At 40.7% G+C, this 26175-nt stretch overlaps 1 protein-coding gene across 1 annotated transcript; it reads right to left on the bottom strand.

The window, feature by feature from the left end:
* Positions 1-251: 251 nt before the first annotated feature.
* Positions 252-25491, bottom strand: ppp4r1l (protein phosphatase 4, regulatory subunit 1-like). The gene is made up of 20 exons (XM_083939367.1): positions 25458-25491; positions 22967-23011; positions 21833-21962; positions 20009-20115; positions 19727-19869; positions 19402-19548; positions 18659-18766; positions 17847-17912; positions 17577-17735; positions 17005-17129; positions 12759-13276; positions 12344-12663; positions 11181-11267; positions 10840-11025; positions 8261-8422; positions 7912-8012; positions 6362-6482; positions 3749-3883; positions 3123-3264; positions 252-2357 (listed from the first exon to the last, which is right to left on the bottom strand). Exons 1-20 carry the CDS (start codon positions 25462-25464, stop codon positions 2212-2214), a joined length of 2955 nt encoding a protein of 984 aa, XP_083795493.1. The 5' UTR covers positions 25465-25491; the 3' UTR covers positions 252-2211.
* Between the last annotated feature and the right edge of the window lie 684 nt (positions 25492-26175).

Genomic DNA, 26175 nt, shown 5'->3' with positions numbered 1-26175 from the left:
AATTATTTTTGCTATCAGCTATGGTTTTTACTCTATTTTGTCTCATTGTACCTTAGTTATCTACTTATGTTATATGTTAGTTAGTTGTTTACTGTGACTATGTCTGACATGGGTTGTTGGGAGGGATAGTGGGATGCATGTTGGGGTTTTTCTTCTTTTTCTTACCGAGCAGCTACAGCTTTCTGTATCAGAACTGACCGAACCACAGTATTGAATAATGCAGAAATACAAAAAGCACATTCATTTTTATTATTTTAATTACAGAATAAAAAATAACATGACATAAAATGTCTTTTTAAAAGAAACCATTGAATATTAAAAAGGTTGTAAATTTTGTAAAGTTAGGATATAAAATCTTTGAACAGTGGTGCATAATTGAAAAGAAAAATAAATTTCATATGTGTATATATTAACTGTTCTACTACATTAAAAATGAGATGGACACAAATCACTGACAGACGAGATGAGTAGACACCGCCATTACCGCAGTGAGCGCTCCTTTCGAAGGAAGAAAGACTTGAGATGCACAGCACACACCACAATCCGCTTAAGTTCTCAAGTTATGTCTAGGATTTAAAAAAAAAAATAAAGAGGGTTACCATTTACAACAGAGGAGAACAAACAAGCTTGAGAGACGACAAAAAGTGACTTGGTGACTGCTCCCAATATTCATACATCTCGACTGGTTAAAACCCGACTAAACTGGCCTTGGTTCCATAAACACAAACCATTTTCCACAGGTTTAAGCTGTACAAAAGACTTAAAAATCATTCCACCAAGACAGGGAAGTAACGCTCAGTTGTCTTTCAGTCTCATCACACAGCCATTTCTATATCCTACTGTACAACCGGTCAGTCAGATCCACTGAAAGCTACCATGGTCACATAGTTCATTATCAGGAGATCAACCATAAGGAATTGGAATAGACTATACACAAGAGGGAGGGAGGGGGGAAACATGCATAATCCAACAGTGTTCTCGCTTTCTTCCTCTTCTTTCTGAGATTTACGTCAACCTGTGTCACTTTGTCACAGGCCCTTATTAATATGTTTTAGTCAATACCAAATAATCCCCAATTGAGGACATTCACAGCCTGTTTAAACCACGGCTGCTCCTCTACATATACGCCACACTGGCCTGTTGTGTCCAAACAGAGGTATTTCATTTGTCTCCTGCCGTTTGGGAGACGGGTTGTCACATTTTTTGGTAAACAGACAAAAGGGGATGGGTGGGGTTGGAGAGCAATCAACAGTTTATTAAGGTGTTCTTTTAAAAAACGTCAAGATATGGTATTTATCGAGAGTAACGCTGAGTGGCAGAATCACTGTTCCTTCTGTGCAGTAGTGGTTTCAGTGGCCCATGAAGACCAGGGGAAGAAACGCAGAGAAAGCGTGAAGAGAAGAAGAAGGTTGAAGGGAAACAGACGATAACCCAGAGGACATCCCAGAAGACAAAGGACGTCTGAGACAACAGAGGCGTTTAAGAGGAAATGAAGCAAGAGATACCAGCAGAGCTACTTGGTTTGGCTGGTCTGTTGCTCAGACAGCTGGAGATTATTTGTTTTCCTCACCAGGGATCCAGGAGCTGCTGCTTATCATGTAAGATAATAATGCTGTTTAGGTTCAGATGAGTCCCCCTGAGTTAGTGCACACGTCAGAGTCGGGCAGGCCTCGCCCGCTTGTTCGTTAAGAAATCCACAAAAAGAAGCATTAAGAAAAAAAAAAAATCAATTCAGTAAATCTATATCAAGCTTACAATTAGCTTTGGAGAAACAGAGCCGTCGTAGTTACAAGTCTGTGATTGGGGATGGGTTGAGTCGATATTAGTGAGGAGGAGGGCAGGGGGAAAGTTCAGGCATGAATACGGCCGCTCCCAAAAAATGGTGCAGCTAACCTCTGAGTCCTGCTCATTTTCTGAAAACTCTGTTAAGTATTGCATTTTGTGTCGTGAATGCAATGTGCGTGATGTAGTGCTCAACCAGAGACTGGGCTGTGTTGTTTGAGCATGCTTATACTTTTATACTGTAATCTGATCATCTGACATGATTCCCACGTGGTCGTTGGTGCAGGTCTGCCCAGCAGGCGAGTGGTCGGGGATCTGGTCAGTTGCCGGTGTTGCAGGTTACGCCGACTGTGCGTCAGTCAGACAGACAGACAGACAGACAGGTAGGTAGACAGGCAGGTGGGCTGTAATCTGACTTGGGAGCTGCGGCTAAATCAAGAAAGCCGTGTTTATCAAGCTTTTGTTGGGGTCCAGGCTGGCAAAGAAGCGGACGTCCCGGTCCTTGTCGGACTGCAGAGCCATCACAGTCTCTTCCAGCTCGTCAGAATAGGCACAGCCAGGCTCCTTGAAGTAAGCTGTGCACAAGACACAAGACACAGTTAGTTCAAGTACAAACCTACCAGCAATTGCTATGGGATGAGTTAAATAAAAAGAAGAGGCTAACACATGTTTGGAGCAATATTTTGTTTTCCAATCCAATGAATAGAGAAAAAGCTGAATTGATTGTAATGACTAGTATTGTAATCCAAAGCCTGATATTGCTTATTCCTCAACTTCTATACTTTCCAAAAACTGTCAGCGACTCACAAAGCTGCTTTCAAACCACCACAAGTTTTACCAAGGCAGCTGGGGTATGCCGCGGTTGCTGCCCATGCATGCACAGATTTCCCATCTGCCACCCAGAACTCAGAGAGTCATAAATAAAAATATTTTTATTTAATAAATTATGTTTTAGGATTAAAATGAATTTGTGATTCCACATTTATTTATTTAATGTCAGCTTATAAATGGCATTCTATAAATTTCAAGATGATGCCACAAACACAAGAACAATAAATCTTCAGCAGAAAATAGTCCCTAACGAACGCAGTTTAATCCTGTTTTAGGAACATTTGCTTACGTGTTCAGCTGCTTAGGAAATAGCCTAAGACTTAAAAAAAAACAACTATGTATTTGTAACCTGTTTTTACAATATTTACGTCTTCAATAAGTACCAATTGATGAGAAGTCAGTAAACTACTTGCAGTAAAAATTATGCAAAGCCTTACAATACTTTTCTGAGTATTGTCAGCTTTATCCTTAAAAGACAGCATTCACCATTTAGTTTATTTGCACTTTACCTTTCTCCATGACACTCTGTCGTAGAGCCTTGGCCACCAGTACGCGGACATTGGCCACCGGGTCCGAGGACAGGCTGAGCAGGCTGGGCAAGAGGTGCTGGCCGAAATGCTCCATGGGCATGCAGTTCTCTTCCACTATGGCCTACAGAAAACACAAGGACACAATAAAAACAGTCAGGCAGAAAGGCCGGCGTTGAAGCCAGGAAGAAAGGAGCCGAACAGGGACTGATCCGTCGGCTCTTGTGACAGAGGTCCAAAGAATCTAATGAACATGACAAACAAACACTCTCTTTGGCGACATTTTATGACAGCATGAGGTATCACTCTTAAAAAAATAGACAACATATTTTACATTTTATTCATGGCAGGTTTCAATGAGAAAGGGAAGGAAGGACATGTCAAAATGTTCCAAGAACCATAAATGTGATTAAAACTTGCTCTACCCCTAAACTCCAGAGAACATTTAATTTGCCATTTCATTTCTGTTTGATGCTCGGACAACCATCAGATAAACAACCAAACATGTACAGGGCTATTTATGGAGTTGAAAAACAGGTAGAGAGAAAATGTGTACAGCGGCTGTTCCAATCATTTCGTGCAAGTTATGTGAGATAAGAGCTACGGACCTGGCAGATGAAGGCAAAGGCCTGCCGCCCCACCCACTTGGGACAGTGACAGAACCTGACGGTGAGCTCGTTGATGAAGTTCAGTCCGAGATCATCGGCTCCACATGCATACAGCTTCTGGAGGATCTCTACAACCTGATAACACAAGAGGTGATAACATGCGGAAAAAAATACAGTTTGAAATTGCAGTTAATCTGGAAAAATTAATTAAAAAAATTAAAATGTGTGTTAGAGGTGGTTGAGAATCAAGTTCAAGGCACTAATTGGTAGACTCCTGAAACCACCCTGATCTTGCAAGCTCCATTATATTTTACTCACAGATCAGTCAGGTAACCTGTGGCAGAGAAAATTCTTGTTTTCCAAGCGACCGGACCAATCAGCGTTGGTTTTGAGACAGATTTAAGTGTGACGCAATGATAAGTGAGTGTAAACAACATCGCGGCTTCCGCGGATGAGATGAGTGCAGCTGTCGAGCAAGCTGCTCGCTAACACTATTTTCTCTTGGATTCTTCTGTTGGAATATGGACCGGGCACCTGAAATTGTGCCTTTGATCTGTAAATTCATGTTACATAAATGGCAAATATCCTTTACCGACATGTTGTTTACTTTCTGAGCTTTGCCCCGAAACTGTTAGTACGTCATACGCTTCGTTGATCTGACTGATTGATTTGGCCTGTATGTTGCTGATAGACAGATGGTTTATCCAATCAGCAACCAGTATTTTCGCCACTTCCCAAGAGATCTCCAACAGAGAGTTCCCAGATGGATATGCAGAGCAAATGAGAATCAATCCATGTGGCGGAGTCAGGTTAACAAATTGGACCAATTAAAGTGAAAACAGGCCATGGTATGTTGTGACATTACGGATCACCTGAAGGGAGCTATTGCTTTTATAAAACAGTCATTAAGTTTGGCACCCACTTTTCTCATCAAGTATGGCATTATGAACGTTATAGACATTCCAATTTAAATATTTTATTGTATTAATAAATAATAATGCTCACAATAAAAAAGGCTCTCCTGGGCTGCCTACACATACTGAGCTGCTATAACAGGGTTCCCACTCTTTTCTGAAGACCATTTTCCAGGGCATTCTCAGTGAGGATCTAGCTGGATTGTTCCATACACTTATTTCTATATGCGTTACATTAATGCAAATCTTTGGGACTATAGCTCTGTAGTTTGCATATTAACATTTTTTTTAATACAAAAAAAAGTACAATTATCTAGTATTTAGCCAGTGTTTGACTCACATACACTTGGGCTTCCAATTCATTATTCATTCTCTCAACAGGCAAAACAAACAAGCAACCACAACAACTTTAATTACTGAGGCAAACATGCTTATGTTATCCAATTTAACTTTTGTCAACTGTTTACCGTTAAAGTTGTACTCCATAAGAAATGAAATGCATGGTTTCTAGTGTCCTCTTTGGTGGTAAGATGTAATTGCAGGTGAGTCTGTTCTTTCAGAGTCTCCATCTTTTCACGTTTACAGCCACTATGTGTGTTGACTTTTTTTTTTGTTAGCCCTTTTTGAGGATCTGGGTCGACTAACATGGCGGCTTATTTACATCTAGCCCGAGAATGTCGCCACAGACACGGATATTGTAATACTCAGCAAAAAGGCAAGTAGACGTGCTTTCATTAGTGGGTCATATGATCAATCACCATTGCTTTAACTCACTCTTTGATAGATAGGAACTTTTTTAATTAATTAGATGAACATCGATTAAAATAAAAGTACAACTTTAAAATAGGTTTATTAGCTTTCTTTTTGAGTTAGACAAGAAGATCAATACCACTATCATATCAATAAATAGTCCACCCAAAAGTTTCTCTGAAGGACAGTGCAACTTCCTGAAGTTTTTTTACATAACATGTTAGGGTGCACTCGAACTGTCCTTCCGTACCGTGCCCCGTGCTTTAGGGTACTTGCTCCCTCTCCCCCGCAGCCGAGGCCCGTTTGTACTCACACTACCTGGGCCTCGCGCGAATGCTTCTTGCCTGCCTATACGTCATCACGCTGTAACACGTCACACGCGTCGATTGATGTCATTGCGATGCGTCGCTTTGTTTACAAATCTTTCCATAGACCTCAGAGTTTTTATGCGTCTTCAACTGTTTTTGAATATTTTCATCTGACCAAATCTGCAGTAAACACTCGCATCACACCAACATGAACCTTTCGCCGCCATTGTTTTAAATCTCTGTGCATGGTCTGTCCTTTTTTCCATGTCCAAACGCGCACATAAAATGACGTCAGAACCGCCGTAGGCCTCGTGGCCGTACACGTGCGCACACTAGTGCTCGTACATGTGCAAACATGCTTTACAAAAGCCCATTTCTCCCAATCCAATGGTGCAACTGCACTGCGCCCTAAATTAACTATTCCTTTACAAAATGACAACTTCGCACGTGTAATAAGTAAATATAAGTAAATACAATACAACCTTCTGTGAGGGCATTACTTTTTCACATACCCACAACACAAACTCATTTCCCGTTTGTGAGATAACCATCTGTCATAAAGTTGACAACACTTTTCCTATTAAAAGATGTTACCCCCACCGGCAAAAAAACAACCCAAAAATTCAATGTTGTACACTTACCAGTTTGTATGAGATCCACCTGACCTCTGAGACTTTGTCAGAGCAGAGTGTGAGGGCTATCTGTCTGAGGTAGTCATACACGTCATTGTGGCTGTACAACTCTATGATCAAGATCAACTGCCTGGAGGGAGAGAGAACACTTCAGTCCAGTAAACATGCACACTTTCCCATAAATACAATATAGTAAATACAAAAGGGACAAAATTAAATTTAAATTAAAAGAACTAGAATAGAATAGGTGTTGTGTGAGTATGGGGTGAGGGGGTCACTTCTATGGGCCATCCAATCTCTGTACACTCAAAGCGAGAGCTGTGTCCTGATCCTCGGCAGTAAGTCTGATTTTTTCCTGGTGGGGGTTGGCCTCGGCCAGGGGTGAGCTTTGACACCAATCCTCATCTCATCTCATCTCATCTTCAACCGCTTATCCGGGGTCGGGTCGTGGGGGCAGCAGCTTTAGCAGGGGACCCCAAACTTCCATTTCCCGGGCCACATTAACCAGCTCTAACTGAGGGATCCAGAGGCGTTCCCAGGCCAGTGTGGAGATATAATCACTCCACCTGGTCCTGGGTCTTCTCCAAGGCCTCCTCCCAGCTGGATGTGCCTGGAACACCTCCCTAGGCGCCCAGGGAGCATCCTTACTAGATACCTGAACCTCCTTTCAACGCAAAGGAGCAGCGGCTCTAAGGGAGACTCCAGCCACCCTCCTGGGAAAACCCATCGAGGCGTAGTTGTGGTGGGGAGGGGTTGCAGTTCGGTGGGCTGAGGATCTTGCCACTGCTTTTAGCAGATGATGTGGTCCTGATGGCATCGTCGGTCAGTGACCTTCAGCACTCACTGGATCGGTTCGCAGCAGAGTGTGAAACGGCTGGGATGAGGATCAGCACCTCTAAATCTGAGGCCATGGCTCTCAGCAGGAAACCGGTGGATTGCTTACTCCAGGTAGGGAATGAGTCCTTACCCCAAGTGAAAGAGTTCAAGTACCTCAGGATCGGGTTCACGAGTGAGGGGACGATGGAGCGTGAGTTTGGCCGGAGAATCGGATTGGAGGGGGCAGTGTTGCAGTCGCTCTACCGCATCGACGAAAAGAGAGCTGAGCCGGAAGGAAAAGCTCTCAATCTACCGGTCAATCTTTGTTCTTATTCTCGCCTTTGGTCATGAAAGCTGAGTCATGACCATACCCAATGACAGTAATTAACAAGTTTATATATCTCTGCAATTAATTGCCAGTTGTCTACCCGGACGTGATTTATTAGTGTGACAGAGGGATTGGGTCTATTCGAAACTTGCAACAATAAGAGGTCACAGCAGAGGGGAAGAAACTCTTCATTTGTGGCTTCCTTTCACACAGAAAGATTACAACGGTGCAGCTTATAATGTCTGTACAAGGATAATTAATCTACACTGTGTTCAGAGGCCTATTGTAGGCCTACCTTTTTCCCACACAGAAAATTGATCAGAAATCAATATGGGAACAGAAAGAATTGACCAATAAGCAGAATCGATAACGGCATTGGTATCCTGATGGGAAATAAGAGGAAGAGGTGACCTACTCTGCCAGCTCATATCTGAATCTCCAGTTGCGACTGTTGTCTGTCACCATGAACTCCTGCAGCTGGTACAGATATTCTCTCCTCTTGTCAGCGTGCAGCAGCTGCAACAAGAACATGCACATAAACCAACTTAGTTGTCTATAGTAAGACCCGTAAAGCAATCCAACAGTGATTTTCTTCTTTAACTGAAAATCAAAACTGCTGCAAAACACTGCACTCAAATCTTACCGGAGCTGTGAATTCATGCTCCGTAATGCTCAAAACAGTATGACAAGAAGAAATTCATCATTTTACCCGCATAGAGTGTTCTCACGTTTGGATAAGAAGTATTTGAAATCTATATTCTCACCTTGAGGAAGTCGTAGAGGTGTTTGAGTACACCTATGCGAACCTCGTCTAGGTCCTTGAGGAAACCGTTGAAGATGGGCACCAGATCAGCTGCAGTCAGCTGATCCCCAAGGATAACTGCCAGCTCGTGGATGGAGAAAGCCAGCGTACGCCGCACCTTCCACTGAGGGTGGGGAGGTACAGGGAAAAGAGACACACACATGGATCAAAGCACGAACTGTGAAACAAGCAAGTGTCTTGGTAAAGAAAAAAATGTTAAGACTGCTTTTCAAATAGGAAAACAACCACTTACTGGTGTATCTATATTTACTGATAATTAGAGCATCAATTAATCTGCTGATTATTTTAAATATTAATAAATTGGTCTATAAAATGGCAGAAAATCTTTGCATCCCAGTTCCTCAAAGTCCAAGGTAATGTCTTTAAATGTCTTGTAATGCAGGTCGCAAACAGATATTCAGTTTAATATATAATAAACAAAGATAAGCCTGAAATCAGCATTTTCTGCCATTTTTGCATGAAGAATTACGATTAATCAATTATCAAAATAGGACCCTGCTGCTATTTTTGATTGTTTTTCTGTTGATCAACTAGTCGATTAGTTGACTAAAGGCGCACTCACTGTCCGTCCGTACTGTGCCCCGTGCTTTAGGGTACTTGCCCCCCCCCCTCTCCCCGCGCGGCCCAGGCCCGTTTGTACTCACACTCCCTGGGCCTCACGCTAATGCTTCTTGCCTGCCTATACGTCATCACGCTGTAACACGCCACACGCATTGATCGACATCATCGCGATGCGTCGCTTTGTTTACAAATCTTTCCATAGACCTCTGAGTTTTTGTACGTCTTGTCCGACTGTTTTTGAATATTTTCATCTGACCAAATCTGCAGCTAACACTCCACCTTCGCATCACACCAACGTGAACCTTTCGGCGCCATTGTTTTAAATGTCCGCGCATGGTCCGTCCTTCTTTTTTTCTATGTCCGAACAGACGCACATAAAATTACGTCAGAGCCGGCATAGGCCTCGTGCTTGTACACGTGCGCACGCTTGTGCTCGTACATGTGCAAACGTGTTTTACAAAAGCCCACCTCTACCAAACAGGCCGTGGCCGGCAATTTGGCCGCAGCTAGGCGCACTTTAAAACAAATGACTCTGACCATACACTGTCCCTGTATGTCAGCACTATAACTGATATAAAGATGATGAAAACATGGACGATGTACAGACTCAGCAACACATCGTTGTTCTCACAAGCTGTTAAAACAGAGCTTTACGTCCTCACTAACAAACCCAGTATACTCAAATAGATAATTTTCTTCACAAAGCCAGAATCATGTGTCCAGAAACACTCCATCACACCAATCAGGGTAAACTTAAAGTGAGCCAAATAGCTCTCTTAGAGCCTACTCACACTGTCCTTTTGGCCGCTGCCAAAACCGTTTTTTCAGCTAAAGCCTAGTACCTTTAAGCAGTGTGAGTGCACCCGCTCCACGCACAACTGCGGCCAGCGGGCCGTCCACGGCCCGCTTGAAAGAGGTGGGCTTTAGTGGAGCCGTTTGCACATGCTGAGCACGAGCGTGCGCACGTGTACGAGCACGAGCACGAGCCCTACGGCAGTAGCGTTATGTCCGCCTGTTCGGACATGTAAATAGAAGGACGGACCATGCGCGGACATTTAACAACAACAACAATGGCGGTGAAAGGTTCACGTTAGTCTGATGCGGAGGTGGAGTGTTTACTGCAGATTTGGTTGGATGAAAATATTCAAAAACAGTCGACAAGACGCACAAAAACTCCGAGGTCTGTGGAAAGATTTGTAAACAAAGCCACACACATGCGATCAATGCGTGTGACGTGTTACGGCGTGATGGCGTATGGACAGCAAGAAGCATTGGCCGGCCCTGGCAGTGTGAGTACAAACGGGGCTGGGGCGCGGGGGGAGAGGGAGGGGGGACAAGTACCCTAAAGCCCGGGTCGCGGTGCGGAAGGACAGTGTGAGTACGCCCTTAGCTACAAATCATGTACATTGTTTCCACTACTATCAGAGAAAACAGTCTTCTCATTCAATTTTGCCCAATCATTTGTGTCAATTAAACAATACAATCATTGTACTGTTTCAAGTGTATTTGTTGTGTGATTATCAGTTCTGTTTTACTGTGTAAAACAATTATTTAATAATGCAATTCAGCTTTAGCAAACATGTAACCTTCGCATTCATGCCAATAAAAATGATTGCATTCAATTGAGTTCAATAAACTTTGTTGCAGATTTTAGGGCAAAATTAATTTCCTTAAAAACAATGAAGTGTAAAAATATGACAAGTCAATTAACATACCTTAATCATCACCCATTTAAAAGGCTTCGTTAAGGAATTAAAAGTTTCTCAAAGAACTGCTAAAATACATGATCATAAAAGCACAAACCTCTGCCAACTCAGCCAGTACAGAGTTCAGTTAAATCCAAACAAATAACATATTTTAAACTAACCTTTACATTAAAAGCGTGGCTTATATTTTCTCATGTGGTTAATCACTCAAACAGCCAATCGTTCCCCACATTACCCTCATTTCTCTGCCTACCTGCACATCAGTAGCGAGGGTTTCATATGTGTCCTTGAGGCAGTGCCAGTTCTGCCGCCCCAGAGTGAGCGCTACCCCCGGCAGGCTGAAAGCACAGTGTTTGGCTATCTCTGTATCCACCGTCTGGGCCCGGGCCGGATCCGTCATGGAGAGATACTGATCCAACAGCTGCTGGGGGATGACATTCTGGAGACAGGGTGAGGGATTAAAGAGTTTGATGATCAAACAGGAATTGGGATGCACAGAGATGGTATTTAATAATCCACGTCTGTGCCAATCAATACCAACTGTGAGGTTCTGATCAATATTTACGGGATATATCAATCAAATTGCTGACTGACCTGGATCTTAGGTTTATCCTCAAACACTGGGCTGTGGGCAGAGTCTTCCCTTCCTTCCTCCTCCACACTCTCAATTAGTTCAGACTCCTGAGGAAAATAAAAATACACACACGCCATAAGGGAACAAGCAAACACACTTCACATCAAAGAAGCAAATATGTCTTGTCACTTCTGAAAACACACCATCACAGTGCTGATAGAATAGCTGAGTTTTTACTGTTAAATAAACTAATCATAATTACAAACTTCTTTTTTTTTCAAATGTAAACTTAACCTTTTTTCTATATAGAAATGCCTTTTTGAAAGTTTTCAGGGCCTTCAAAGCTCAATAGGATATGGGTGTAAGAAAATATTGATACTCTTGAGTATTTTCATATTATGTTTTATGATACTGTATCAATTCTCAAAATTGCTACAGATTTTTAATAAACCCTCTGATAACTGTGGGAACGCTGGTGATCTGGGATCAACATCACGGTCATTAAGAGGCTGAAATAGGCTGAGTTTTAAAGTGACATTGAAGTTAACCCCAGGCATCCATTGGTATGATGTCATGCTAGCTTGTCGGGAAGGGGGCTAATTAACACTGCAAAGTTAAAACTGGGATGTCCAATCTCAAAGGACTTTGACCTTTGACCTCAAGATATCTGAGTGAAAATGGGTTCTATGGTTACCCACGAGTTTCCCCTTTACATACAAGCCCACTTCATGATCACAGCTGGTTTGGAGGAAAAAACATGCACTTCTTTGCATGCCGTTTAAATGTGTTAACACCTAATCTAAAATGATGTATTTGAATATTTCTGCATAGTGGGGTCCCTTAACAGTCTTTGAGTTACATAAATTGGATCAGAAGGGAAAGCTGATTGGATTCAACGAGCAGCCATTAAATTATAGTAAGAGCAAGTTTTGTGTTCCTAAAATTTGCTGCAATTGCTTACAGTATGATATATCGCAATATATTTAATTGTAAACCCTGTATGATATGTAGTGTATTGCCAGTATCAACTGGAGTAATCTGATGCTGAGCTTTATATCAAAATCTACACATGCAGGTTTGCAGAACTCTTGTTAACCCCTTGCATAAAATATAAATCCTGCTTAAGTCCAGTATATCTGTTAAGCTGACTTAAAACACTGCAAAGATTTGAATACTCTCGTACTAGAATAGGAAAGTCAGGAGGAGACTCTTCCTGATCCTCCATTGGCTCCGTCTGTGTCTCTTCATCGCCTTGCTCCTGAACAGGGCTCGACTCAGAGGCTGGAGGCATTTCCATCGTTTGCTCTTCTTCTGTAGGATTCTCTTCACTCTCAGACTGAACCTCCACAGATTTGCTCTCCACAGACGGGCTGTTGATCTCGTCCTCTGGCTGCTCTTCTGGCTCTGGGTCAGTCAGGCCGTCATCGTCGTCTGCGGGGCTGTCGTCTCCTGGGCTGTCGAGCTGGGCCGCCTTCAGAGCCGCTGACAACACCTGGACTTGAGCTGGAGGTAAATTCACATGCACAACTCAATCTACAAGCCAAAACATTGTCAAAAGTTAATAGCTGATCCCACATATTCTGGCTCTGTTTACCCACCTTGTACATCAGGGTCATCCATGTGGGGTTGCAAACAATCCAAGACCTTCTGGATCTGGTCGCTGGTAGCTTTGCCCGTGATGGACTTGGAATCAGGACAATCACGTTCCTCTTCCTCCTCGTCCTCTCTCTTTCCCTCCTGTTCTATCACTGCCTCTGATTTTTGACAATTTAGCATCTCCAGTTCCCCGCTGATGTCTGGTAAAGGAGACCTCCAATAGTTGAAAGAATTAAAGTTCTCATCCGTCTGCTCCGTGTCTTTTGTGTTCTTAGCGTTGTTTGTAGTCGTAGGGCTGGGGTTGCTGTTTGATACTGTGCGGGTAAAGCCGCTGTGCATCTCTCTGGGAACAGAAGTGTGGTTGTCATCAAAGTTGTGCGTTTCCTCGCTGTCAGCTGTCGACAGGTGCTCTGGGGACGGTGTGGCGCGGCCGTCCTGGTTGGGAGGTGTGTGGGCGATGGTTCGTTCGGTGTGGCAGCTGCTAATGCCGGAGCAGTTCAGAGAGTTTAGCGAGCAGTCGCTGAAATTGGTAATGGGTAATGAGTATCAAAATGTTTAGAAATATGTAGGCACATCCTTATATTTTTTTATAAGAGAATAAACTTTATCTTGTCAATAGCTTCTTAAATGTTCAGCACTAACTTCACAACCCAAAGCCAATAATTACATTTTCACCTACATCGGAACTCTCCATTGTAGAGTTTTTAACAGAAACAAACTCCACTTCAAGTGTTCAAAGTGGTAACTGAAGCATTTAAGAGTACATTTAAAACTATGTAAGGTGTACTACACTGTAATCTCTATATTAGGACTGAAACAATTACTCAAGTTACTAGATTACAAAAACAAATTCCTTTCATTTCCCCATTTCTAAAAATAAACCTTTTAACAAAAATAAAAAAAACTGGTGTGGCCCTGTACAAAAATCAAATGAGTTACAGAGCATAAAAAATAACAGTATAATAACATGCTTTGTTAATTTTTTTCAAATTGGTTAAAATGTGTGCTAGTTAAAAGCATACATGTGTCCATTTCATTCTTGTTTTGCCTTTGGTTGCGTTAAGACCTCACAAGACAATCAGAGTAAAGTCACTGTGTAAGAGGCGGGTCGAGTGGGCAAGTTGGTGCAAGAGTAGGTGAGCACCAGGTCCCCAGGACTGGCGCTCTCATCGTATGCCACCATGGGCTTAACGGCCAAGCGCGGTACTGAAGCACTCGCCTGTTTGTATTGTGTCCGATGGCCCGGAAGCATATTCGCCCATTCACTTCCATACATACTGGGAAGAGGAGATCTCTACCAATTTTTTTTTTAGATACAAATCAAAAGGCTCATAATTATCTTCAGACCGTCTGCTAAAAACAGTTTTGTTTTCATAATTTTACCAAAATGGAGTTATTGGCAGGAGAAGGTGGGTGCGTGGCTAAAAAGAGTCGTAGTGAAACACATTCTGCAGCTTAGTTCCCGTCTCCTTAAAATCCCAGTGGAAGGCTTCGGCAGAGACACAACTCTGCTGCTCACACTTTTAAAACATTGTGTCTAATGTTTTTATATAGTTTCTCATCGAAAGTCAAATGTTTTTCTAGCAGCATGACCTACATGAAATTCATATATGTTGTTTTAGGCACGGACGTTGTGATTATAGGAGATGATGGTACGTAATTTACTAACATTGTTAGTAGGCTAACATAAAGATTATAACTTTATACGCTTCACTTATTATTTTTTCTATCTATCTATCTAGTCTATGCCAGTGTACAATCTAAGTGTACTACAATATGGGTAGTGAAACCTAATCATACTAAATAGGCTTACTTGTTGTATTTTATTTAGTTAGTACTTGGTCAACGTACTATTTCTAATAAATAAATGAATAAAAATATATAAATATAATAATAATAATAATTCAAGATAGTGCTTAGAACAGGAAAGTAAAATGTATATTTCCTTTTTCTTTAGATGGTATTTTGGCACAATTTAGTCAGGGGATTGAATTTTTAAAAAGCTCATTAAAGAATACAAACGTCACTTTCCTTTTTCCAAACAGTTAATACAGTATAAATTATATACTATTATATAAATAATATATAAACATGCCAAATACTTCTTTGGACAACATTTACTCAATCTACTAACTACCAAGCCATAGATACCATGGACAGAAAAAAAAACACGAAAATATCGCAATCTTAAAGAATAAGAGGCTTCCTTCGCTCGAGACAGACTCGCTCGTGCTTGGCGTGCTGGCATTTCTACATCCGGTAAGTCCTCCCGCGTTCACGAGAAGCAAAAATGGCGGCGTCCTTAGGGGAGCCTGCGCCACTGAGCAGCTTTCCATAGGAATGAATGGGCCGCCATTTTAAGTTCTCTGGCCGTTCTTTTTTAAATGTCCATGAGCCTGCGCCACTGAGCAGCTTTCCATAGGAATGAATGGGCCGCCATTTTAAGTTCTCTGGCCGTTCTTTTTTATATGTCCATGAGCCTGCGCCACTGAGCAGCGCTCCATAGGAATGAATGGGCCGCCATTTTGTGTTCTCTGGCCGTTCTTTTTTATGTGTCCATGGTGAGCACGCATGATGAGGAATAGGGACAAGAGTGCTAAGACAGGAGGCGTCGTGTGTGGAGAGCATTTAAGCTTTGTCGTGGAGGCCGACTACTTGTGGTCCTGACATAAATTTCTATGTGACCTGCAAGGGGTGAATATGATTTGTATGCCTGTATTTTGTGCTATATCTTACTGTTAAAGTGAAAAGAGACTGGATCTGGGTTAGCGACGTGATGGCTAGCAGTAGCATTCGGTGCTTATGAGCCAGTATACCATAGCTTCAGCATTGTGATCAGGGCAGGAAATTGGCACCCTCCCACACACCAAATGCGGGCAACTGAGCAAGTGTTGTGTGTTGTTGACCAATCAGCTAACCTGTTGTTGCTAAGCAAGCCCCTTCGTTTTCTTGGACTTTCAAAATAAAAAACGAGAAGAAGAAAAATAAAAAATGTGGCGGTATATTGCTTCAACAGAACAAAAAGAGGATGAGGAGGACGATTAAAAAAAAAAAAACGTTTTAATACAAAGTGACGAGGTTCTCGACTGGCTTGTGTGCGACGCCACAACAGAGGAGATGCAGTGTCGGGATCACCGTGTGTTTGGAGAGTGGAAGAAGCAGAGGGGAGAGTTTGCTCCTACTGAGCTCTCAGCCTGTGCTCTGTGAAAGGATTTTTATTCAGTGTCTGACCTCCACATTACAGTGTAATGTAGTTTGGTTTCTGTTTATTATTATTGTTTATCTAAATGTTATTCAGTCAAAATAAATAAATGAGACTATCAGTGAGATGCTTTACTGTTTTCATTTCTGTTACTTTCTATTCTAAATGCCTGCCACACCAGGTCAGACACAGCTGTAAGTCATTCTAGTTATTAATGAGATTAAGTTGGTTAATAACTCAACAGCACGTTAATGTGGATTCTGTACAAGTTCACGAACCATTCTCATGCATTTTCTGAGTCGTTCACCTTTATTTTAGGCACACAAAAAATTGGCTGGTAAAAAAATCACAGTGGCAGGTGGCAAAAAAAGCTAAGTTCATTTCTGAGGCTAAAGCAACGCTTATTCTAATTCGACATGAGATAGCATTTGATATTGTGGCTCAATTCGGACAATATGCTTTAAGGAGACGGACGTTGGAGAGAAAGAGGCGGGTTACCAACCGACGGCCCTGCCGTGTCCTGTCCTGCTGTGCTGTGTTTTCTTTCCCTCTGACTTCGCTACAGCGCCATTGCCCGCCAAGTGTTTGGATTATGACTGCCAACGCCATTATCATTGTGAGACTCTCAGTCCCTATTCCCCTTCTGCGCCTACTAATAAAACCTCAGAGCTTTATTTTTAACTACACAGGACCTGGGTTACACCGGTCTAACCTGATACCGCCAGTGAATTATGACATTAGTGCATTTACATGCACATCAGTAACCTGAAAGTGGTCTTTCCCCGATTGCGGTAAAAATCAGATTATTGAAGTTCCCCTCGTATACATAAGCAGGGGTTGAATGAGATCGCTGTTTACATGCGTGTATAATCAGGGAACTGAAGGAGTTCTCAAGGTCTGTACACCGGGGTATGCCTTCAACTTGAATATAATCTGTTTTTTAAACTGCATGTAAACGCACTGCATGATTCATTAGATCAATGATGCAACACTTTAAACTGTGTCTGCGTAAATAGAAACATGGTGATGAAGGTGGGGGTTCTTACCTCTCCAATGTACACCTGGGGAGCTCTAATAGGGATCCGTCCTCTCTGAAGTGAAGGCCTGTGCTGGAGGGATTGGCAAAGGTGGAGATGAAACGTCCCAGAGACTGAAAAGCAGCCTGTCGCACCTAATAGTGGAGTAAATAGAAATCTGTCACTTTCATCATGAAAACAGAGATTTTTCCATAAACAGCCAATCATCTTTGTATGCTTAGGATCCAAATGCATTGATGAACAGGATTGTTTGCGTCAGTCTGTGAAACCTTTGATAACAATACACTGACACCCTTCTCACTAATAAAAAGTTTTGCACCCATTTTGAGAGTATTCCAAATTGCCAGCGAAGTGTTGTAACATTTCCAGAGTGTATCCATTTCTTAACAAGTGCCTAACACTGGTTTTGCACCACCAACGATTGTCTGAATGACAGGTCTAAATAAAGATGTATTTCAAAATCAGGAACAACAAGATGCACATAGTGGTGAGGAAATGTCTCCATTTTCAATATTACACAGAGGAAATTACATAGTTGCTTGAAATTTTATGCAATGCAATTTGTCCTGCTTGTGTCTTACCCAGCGAGACTGGTCACTAATGAGGCTGATGAACAGGGGGGACAATTTTGCACGTCGCACCTCTGGAGAGGTGGAATTGGAGACCATCATGAAGCACTCAGCACAGGCTTTCCTGATGCCCCATAGACTGTCTGAGCACAGATCGAAGAACTTGGGCATCTAAAACAAAACAAAATGACAAGTCAGTATAACACTGACTGTTTCAACTAAGAAGGGATTTATCAACAGCTTGGGAACAATCAAAGAAAAAGAAGTGCTGCAGCTCCTCACCAGTAGTTTTTCTGTGGCCTCCTGACCCACAATAGAACAAAACTCTCCGAAATTGGCTGCACATACCTTTAATACAATACAATACAAACATCATAATAAAAAACAAGGCAAAGTTTAAGTGCCAAATACATGATGAAGTTTATTTGAAACCATCAATAAACTATCTCCACAATAGGTTGCAGATGTTGTCTCAAAATAATGCCAATAATACTAATAGGAATATTAATAACATTATCATTACACAGACCTGTCACATTACTTAATCAATGCTAGCTTAAACAGTGTTATTTGTCTATTATCACAAATGTTGTATGCTCTGGTCAGCTAGCAACGTGAGCATTTTTTGTTGTGCCATGTCTTGAGGGGGGTTTGCTTTTTTCATGCAGTATTAACAAGACTTTAGTGAGTTTTATTTTCATATAAAAATAAGTTTCACATTCTGGCAACTAGAGTTTCGCAAAATTACAATTAGCTGTGGTGAGTAACAGTAAAGTGAACATAATTAAAATTTTGTTTTTCAAGGTTTACAACTTGAAACTGACCAACTGTGCAGCTCCTAAATACCCTTCCCTAAATGGCACCAGTTATGCCAGAGAATTAACATTCCAAGGTTGCAGAAAACAACAGTGTAGTGTAAGCAAAGGTGAAATTCAGTGTTACTGAATTTATCTTGACACAATTAAAGTAACTGTTGTGCCTGCAGGCTGAAACAGAATATCTTGTATGTTTTTGTCATTAGTACTGTTAGATGGTTAAAAGGCGTCTTGACCTTTGAGGGGGAGAAGGAGACGAAAATGATTCAGACGTTTTACCTTGCGGACTTGAAAAAGCCTGGCATCACTACACAGGTCACAGAAGCGTGGTAGCAGTAGATGCTCCACCGTGTCTTTGCTCAACATGGTGACAACTTTACACATGATCTGTAAGAGGAGACATATGTAGAGAATTTAGCGCTGTCATAATTCCGATTGGGCTTCAAATTCACATCTATTCTGCATTCTGAACAAATGAAAACTAGCTGAAGATTTGAACTGAAACTTTTACGGAAAGCTAAAAATGTGCCACTGAGGGAAACTAAGAGTAGAGAGGGAAAAGGGAGGATTAGTGCGCATGTTTGCGAAAGCTGCACCAGATTTGAACTAATGAATAAAATATAAATACAACACATTCAAATTTGAGCATTTTAATTAAATTTTAAATAGTTTATTGCAAACTCAATTTTTTAAATGCAACAAATACCTTAAAAATATATCTATATATTTGACACTTTTCAGTGATGCATTATAGTTTCTATTACTCCAAAACAATCTCTCCTGGCATCCATCATGTTCCTTCAAAATACAGCATTTGTTATTTTAGACTGGTTGTGACTGGACCAGATAAAGGCAATGACTGATCACAGTAAAGCAATAAAAAGAAACTCACTGTGCCTCTCTGCGATTTGTCCAGAAACATGTGGTTTTCAGCTAAATTTCATTCAAACCATTTCCCTGAAATTTAACCAAAGACCATATTTCTTTGTATTTATTAAAATCTCAAAAGAGGAGTTTCTTACAGCGACTGCCTCAATTTTGTAGTCATCATCACTGCTGGGTTCTGTGAGGTCAAGCAGAACAGGACAAACTTTGGTCTCCATATCAGCTTTAGAGATGAGGCCTTGCTCCAACAGAACAAGCAGCGCTGCCTGGCTGGTCTTCCGCACCTGGAAAAGACGAAAGGAAGTTAAAAACTGTGTGTGAATGAATCTGACCAGTGAAATTGTTTTTTTTCTAAGTCTCTTATTTACTAAAAGCTGAGAAGGAGCTCACAGGAAATGACAAGTAGTGACTGTTTATTCCATTGTCAAAATGAGCTAAAAAATGGGTACATTTGAAACCTACCTGGTTATTTGGATCAGTGAGATATCGGACAACAATGGGTACCAAGTATCTTGAGAAGGCTGCTGGGAAGTTGGGCCGACTCTCATGTAAGAACATGGCAATGTTGGGGACCTGCTCCATCAGTTCAGCTCGCACTGTGGGCTCTGAGAACACATATTAAAGTATAAGCTTAATGTACGAACATAAAATGTGTATATTACTGTGCAACAAACCACAGTAAATAAGTGTAGATCTCGAGACATGACCACTAAATTGATTGATGAAAAGGAAAAATCCATCTACCTCCATCTTCTGACATTCTGGCAACTGTTTCCATGACACTGATAAAGTCATTTTCATTGTCACTGAATTCTCGAAGCACATCAAGCAGGCCACGAGCCACGATTTGCCTAGAAAGCAACAGGAGCGTCAAGTTAGCTGACTGCTTGCCAATACCTACAAGTGCTGAATGCGCACAGCGTGACACAGCACTGACAGAGCTGTCAACACACACACTCACGTACGAATGACAGTAGGGACTGAACCCTGCAGAACCAAGCATTAATGTAGGAACTAAACATGTGTACGTGGGGCCAAAAGAGCCATAGTAAATGTTTGCAGAGGACTTTAAATACACCGAGGCCATCTGGCAGGTTTTTACAGGTTACTATGCAAAAAAAATGCATTGTAAATCTCACAAAATGTGTTATCCTTGATCGAGTGATTGAGTGTTTAGGCCGCTGCAGAGCGGTGACTGATTATTTGCCTTTTATTTTGGAATAGGTGAGGGCAGGCTGATTACCTTGAGAACTGTTTTGTTTGTTATTTTGCTGTGAGCTCACCCTAATGTTAGATGTCATAAAAAAATTTAAAAAAACTATAAAAAGGGCTGTAAAATCCTTTGTTGCTGGTGGTTCTTGGAAACTGGGAAGAGGGGAGTCTCACCTGTCATGCTGCGCTTAGGTTTTCCCTAGGCCGGGTCGTAACATTACAATATACAATAAACTAAAGCTACTACTGTCATACTATTGCCACATTCAGACAGACACCATCCACCCATGGCTCAATGTTAAGCCTTTGGCATTCCTGCACTACAGCGTTAAGGCAGGTATGTGATTAGTAAATACACAGGAATGCAGAGTCAGCCAGATGAAAAAATCCATCTTGAGATGACTTGATCGAATGATGTGATAATCTCGCATTTAAATTTTCCGATGTGAGGTTTTGTTTATGGTACAATTTAGCCATTACTAAATACATTTTATACAGTGAATTTGAAGAAAAGAACATACAATATCAAAAAAATATTAAAATTTTTATGCAACATAATACCATTAAACCTTTAAGCAATGATTTTCTTGTAGTCAGTGAACATTAAGTGAAGATCAAACTTTTTTAGCAGCGCAAATACTATTTCTTGACACACAAATGAGCTTAATTATCACTGAAGAGTTTCCTAAACTAGATTAAAAGTCTATTTGAATATCTGGCTACATCTTTTCATCACCTTTCATCTACAAGAAGTGACACTGGCAAGATGTTTCCTTTATACCAAGTTCCACTAGGCTACAGATGTTTCCTTGTTGCCAAGACTCTCTATGGGGAAGCCACTCAACACAAATTATCACCATTAGGACACCTACACAGTTGCAGATAAATTTGAATCATTTATATATACACACCAAACACTATTTTTTGCTCAAAGAAAAATATCTAAAATCGTGGGGCTTAGTGTAGATGGCAGGAAAAAGGATGCAATTCCAATGTATTGATATTAGTGTGGACACAGCCATGGTCATAAAGGAAACAGTGGCCGGATTAAAGCATGATTCTGGCTTAATTGTTTTTTGTAATGTGTCTCTGTACAAGCCTCAGTTGCAGCAGCAGTAAGTTTTGAATCACATAAAAGAAAGCTACCTACAGTGAAGAGTGCTAATGGAGAAAAATGAGAGTCCAGTTCCAGTCGAAGTCTTAACAAGGTCAAAGAAACAATGTTTTCTGCCCTACAACATGAATCTCTGCATTTACACCTAACTAGTTTGACAATGTATCCTCACAGCCCAAAACAATACTCATGAAAGTCCCATTGTCTGTCTGATATTGAGCATTTTGTTTGGCTCAACTTACCTGTTGAAGACATTCTCACTGAAGGCATACTTCTCTAGCCTTCCAAGAGGAGTTAGGTTGTCTTGTCCTGCATCAAGGAAGGCTGTGATGCGAATACCGTCGCACTCTGAACCATAGTCATCAAATCCAACTGCAGGATGGAAAGAAACATAATTTTACAGTTACACAAAGTAGAACCTTCCTCTCTGTAGCACATAGCTGATGCCTACTAAAACAATGAACAGCCACCACAGTGCCACGTTAAAGAGGAGTCGGGCTAAATGTTAGGAACTAAACCGCTAATCAAATGGGATTAGTTTTACGTGGGGACGTGAAAAAAATGTTTTACCTCAGGACGTCTGTAATATTCAATTCACATGGGATAAAGAAATCTCTGTATTCTACCAGAAGAAGGAGGGGTTACTCGATTTAGGAACTGTGTGCTACGATGCTTCCTCATATTGCAAAAACTAACCAAACACGAAACTAAATGACAGAATCAATCATCTAAAAAAGCGTTGAGTGCTTCTTTAAGTTACTCCATGCTAAAAAAAAATTGGAAACTACGTAATAACAGGATATGACAGAAGATCTGCAAACATTTTACAGAGGGTCTTATTCGGACAGGATTATTATTACCTGAGCTATTTTTTCCAGATCAGTTCACAGAAGATACAAATCGCCATCATCTTTACTGACATTCTCCGGAATAATTACATGGCGCATTCGGACGGGACTAAAACCTGTGGTAAAAATGACCTTACCCCACATCCCGACGTAAAACTAATCCAATCCGAATAGGGCTTAAGACCCTCTAATGTATGAATAAAGCAGAAGGCATCAGGTCTAAGAATTTATTACATTTAATGTTCCAAACAAAAAGACACCAGGATTTGCAGTTGGATCCAAATGCTGTTTCATCACCCTCACTAATGCAGACAACAGGGACTGTCAGCCTGTATGACAGCTAATAATAGCAAGGCATAAAACCTGAAATATTGTTGACAGTTTTATATTTCACATAGGTGAACAGCGTTGTCCAGAAAGATGACATTCACATATACCTCTCTGCTGAAAGGAAAAAAAACAATGTTCCAGATGTATACAAGAAATGAATCTTAGTTTTGTTTAATGTGGTTTTGTTAAAGTACTCACAATCATCCAGATCATCATGGCCATCTTCAAAGTATAAAGATAGACCTGTAAAAGCAGGGAAGTTAGGGGGGAATCCATGGTTGCAAACATGTCATCAACATACCATCACTCTATACAGCACAGTACAGAGCTCTAGCTTAGCGGGTTTACAGCTGACAATTAAAAAGAAGGGACAAAGTCTCCTTAAGTAAGACTTCTCGCTGATAAATCACTGCGAAAAATTAAACTATGACATCATCGGTATAGTGACATGCAAGAGGAAGAAGTCAAGGCAAGGTAGTAAATACAAAACATAATGTTTTTCCTGGATCCCAAACTATTGTCTTAGTTGGTTTCCTGCACATGCATTTCTTCTAGTTTATAAATTAGAAGTAATCCAAAAGCATTTATGTGATTGGTCATTTTGGTGCATCTACTTATATTTATTTTCCTTCATGAGGATATTCATCTGAGGGGTCAAAACACTGCCAATAAAAGTTTAAGGAACCTGATTTCAGTGTGTAGGCACTTGTCTATTGTATATCTGTGTATTGTCTCTATGCTTTTTGCAGACATAAGACACTTTACCCACCACCGGACACCACTGCCTCAGGTGCAACTTTTGTATTGAATTCTATATCAATTTTCTTATCTCTTCACGTCAACCTATTTATTGTCTTCATACCCTTTACAGTTGCCATGTTTGGTGTAGCTATAGAGTATTCAGTAAGTTTATTATTTTTCTGCTTCATTATGAATGCAACAGATGTTCAAAATAGAGGTTTTTTAAGTTGTTTATCTTTGAGAAATCAATTTCCCTGCATGAGATCAATTCATTAATATTGGATCACTCAGACAATTATGTTGCCTAATTTAAGAACTACAAGTCAGTTATAATTATTCAAGAATTAAGGATGTGGCCAAAAAATCATGGCCAGTTTGTTATTCCATTGTCATGCAGTCCAGTGATGTTTCTTCGCTCATAGGAATTTCCCTCATAGGAGACTATTGTGTGTTTAAAAAAGCTGGATCAAATCTAACCAGTTGGTTTGTTATGTTGCCTTGAAATCATAATTGGACTATAATAATGTCTAATCCACTTGGTTTAAAGTTTGGCTTCCCATAATCATGCAGTTCAAAATGATGAACACAAACTAGACATGTAAAGCGGGTAATTTCAATAGATATTGTTTGTGTGAAACTTACTGAAGTCCATTTGTGTGATTAAAAAGTTAGATCATATGTCAAGAAAATTACTTAGTAAAATAATGCTTTTTTTCCATCACACTGGTAGAAATGGGCTTCCATAGACACTACAGCAACAAGACTTTTCTTCCTGATTGATTTTTAATACCACCCAGCCCTGATTATAGGACAATAACTCAGAGTAGTGCAGTCAAAAGAAAAACCTAGAAAGAAGTCCCAGTGTACAGCTGAGCATGAAGGGGGATGTGCCCCAAATATAAAAACAACTCCTATATCTCGAAAAGACATTGCATGGAGTACATAACATCACAACCGGTTTAAAAGAACCGCAAAATACAAAACAAAGAACAATATACACCCCTTTGTTATGGTATCGGTATGTGTTAGAAACGACACGCGTGTATTGTGTTTTTTTTAACAATACGTGTTGAGGTTCAGCTGGGTAGAGTCATAAATCTAACTAGTTGGTTTGTTATGTAGCCTTAACTAAACTACAAAGCAGATAAATCATAATTCCACTATAAAAACGTTTTTATCCACCTTGGTTCAAAGTTTGGCTTCCCATAATCAAAGTGATGAACACAAACTAGACATGTAAAGAGGGTGTAGTCAAAGGAAATACGTCCCAGAAGGAGAAGCATGTGCTGGGACGGCTAATGCCAGTGTTTACAGCTGAGCATGCAGAGGGAATGTGCTCCAAATATAAAAACAACCCCTATATCTCGAAAAGACACATTAAACGTGGCGTTTCGTGTGCGTGTGTGTGTGTGTGGGGTAAATAGCATCGCGACCGGTTTAACAATATCCACGAAAACAAAACATGTTGGCAAAGAACAACATCTCCCCCTTTGTTATGGCATAAAGGAGGATTTGGTGGAGAGCTTATGGGCTGAAATGACTTTAGCAACTCGGCTAACGATAGCTAGGTCAACTCACTAGCCTTTGCCATGACAACAGTTCGATAATAAACACGACTGAAAGCATGTGGTGCCGTCCAAACTACAGAATAGTGGTCATTTGAAAAATCATCTGAGTAGTTATGTGTTTATATGTCGCCTCATGTCGCACATTTCGACACCCTCATGAGTAGCTTTCGTTAGCTTGCTGTTAGCAGTTTGCTAACAAGGCGCTTTCGCTTGACTTGACTCGCCTTTTAGGAAGCACTTTTGCCAGGGAGATATCACAGATGCTGTTACTATTTTTTATATAATCATATTCTGAAGAACACAACACAGCATTACAAGTTTCCAACACTGCGTCTAAGTACTAAGAGAAATCCCTATTATGAAAAAAGTGCCATTATTACCTGCCATCTTGAGTATCGGCTCGGCTCTGCGGGCTGCCGTCGTCCCCGTGTGGGCTGTCACCACCGACCAGCTGTCACTCAAACAAGGCAGCAACTACTTCCTCCTTTCCTTTTTTATAGTATATGTAGTTTTCATGTTACTTTTTTTGGTTTAATTTAGTACCTTTCAAAAATGTTTTGTAAAATAAAACGGAATACTAACAAACATGAATTTATAACTATTTCTTATCAATCCCAAATATTTGGCAGATTAAACTTACATAATTAATTTGATCATTATCTTAGCAAAAAACTATATCCATAAAATTATTTGGCTTAACAAACTTCCCTCCTTTTATATTTTTAAAGAGTCAGATTTTAAATCATAATTTTATGATTAGATTATTAGACGACGATTAGATTATTTAGGCATTTTCAGGTTTACTCCCTTAGTTTAGCAGACCCAATATGTTTTTGTTTTACTGTCTTTACACATTTTACTTTCTGGTATTATCATTTCTACATAATGAATAAATTAATGCTGACATAAATGAATACATAAATAAAAGCAGAAATAAATGGGACCTCCTACCCCATTAACACATGGACAGGCGATGCAATTCGGACCCGCAGGTCCACGGGCACAACGCAAGTCGCAGCTTGAACGCAGCACAGATTGTTGTTTAAAAAAGAAAGTGTCTGTATTTTATTTAGTAGATAATGTGTTTGTTCACATAAT

This window comes from Echiichthys vipera, assembly GCF_963691815.1.
Source record: "Echiichthys vipera genome assembly, chromosome: X".
Lineage (NCBI taxonomy): Eukaryota > Metazoa > Chordata > Actinopteri > Perciformes > Trachinidae > Echiichthys > Echiichthys vipera.
This window is presented reverse-complemented; position numbering and strand designations above follow the sequence as displayed.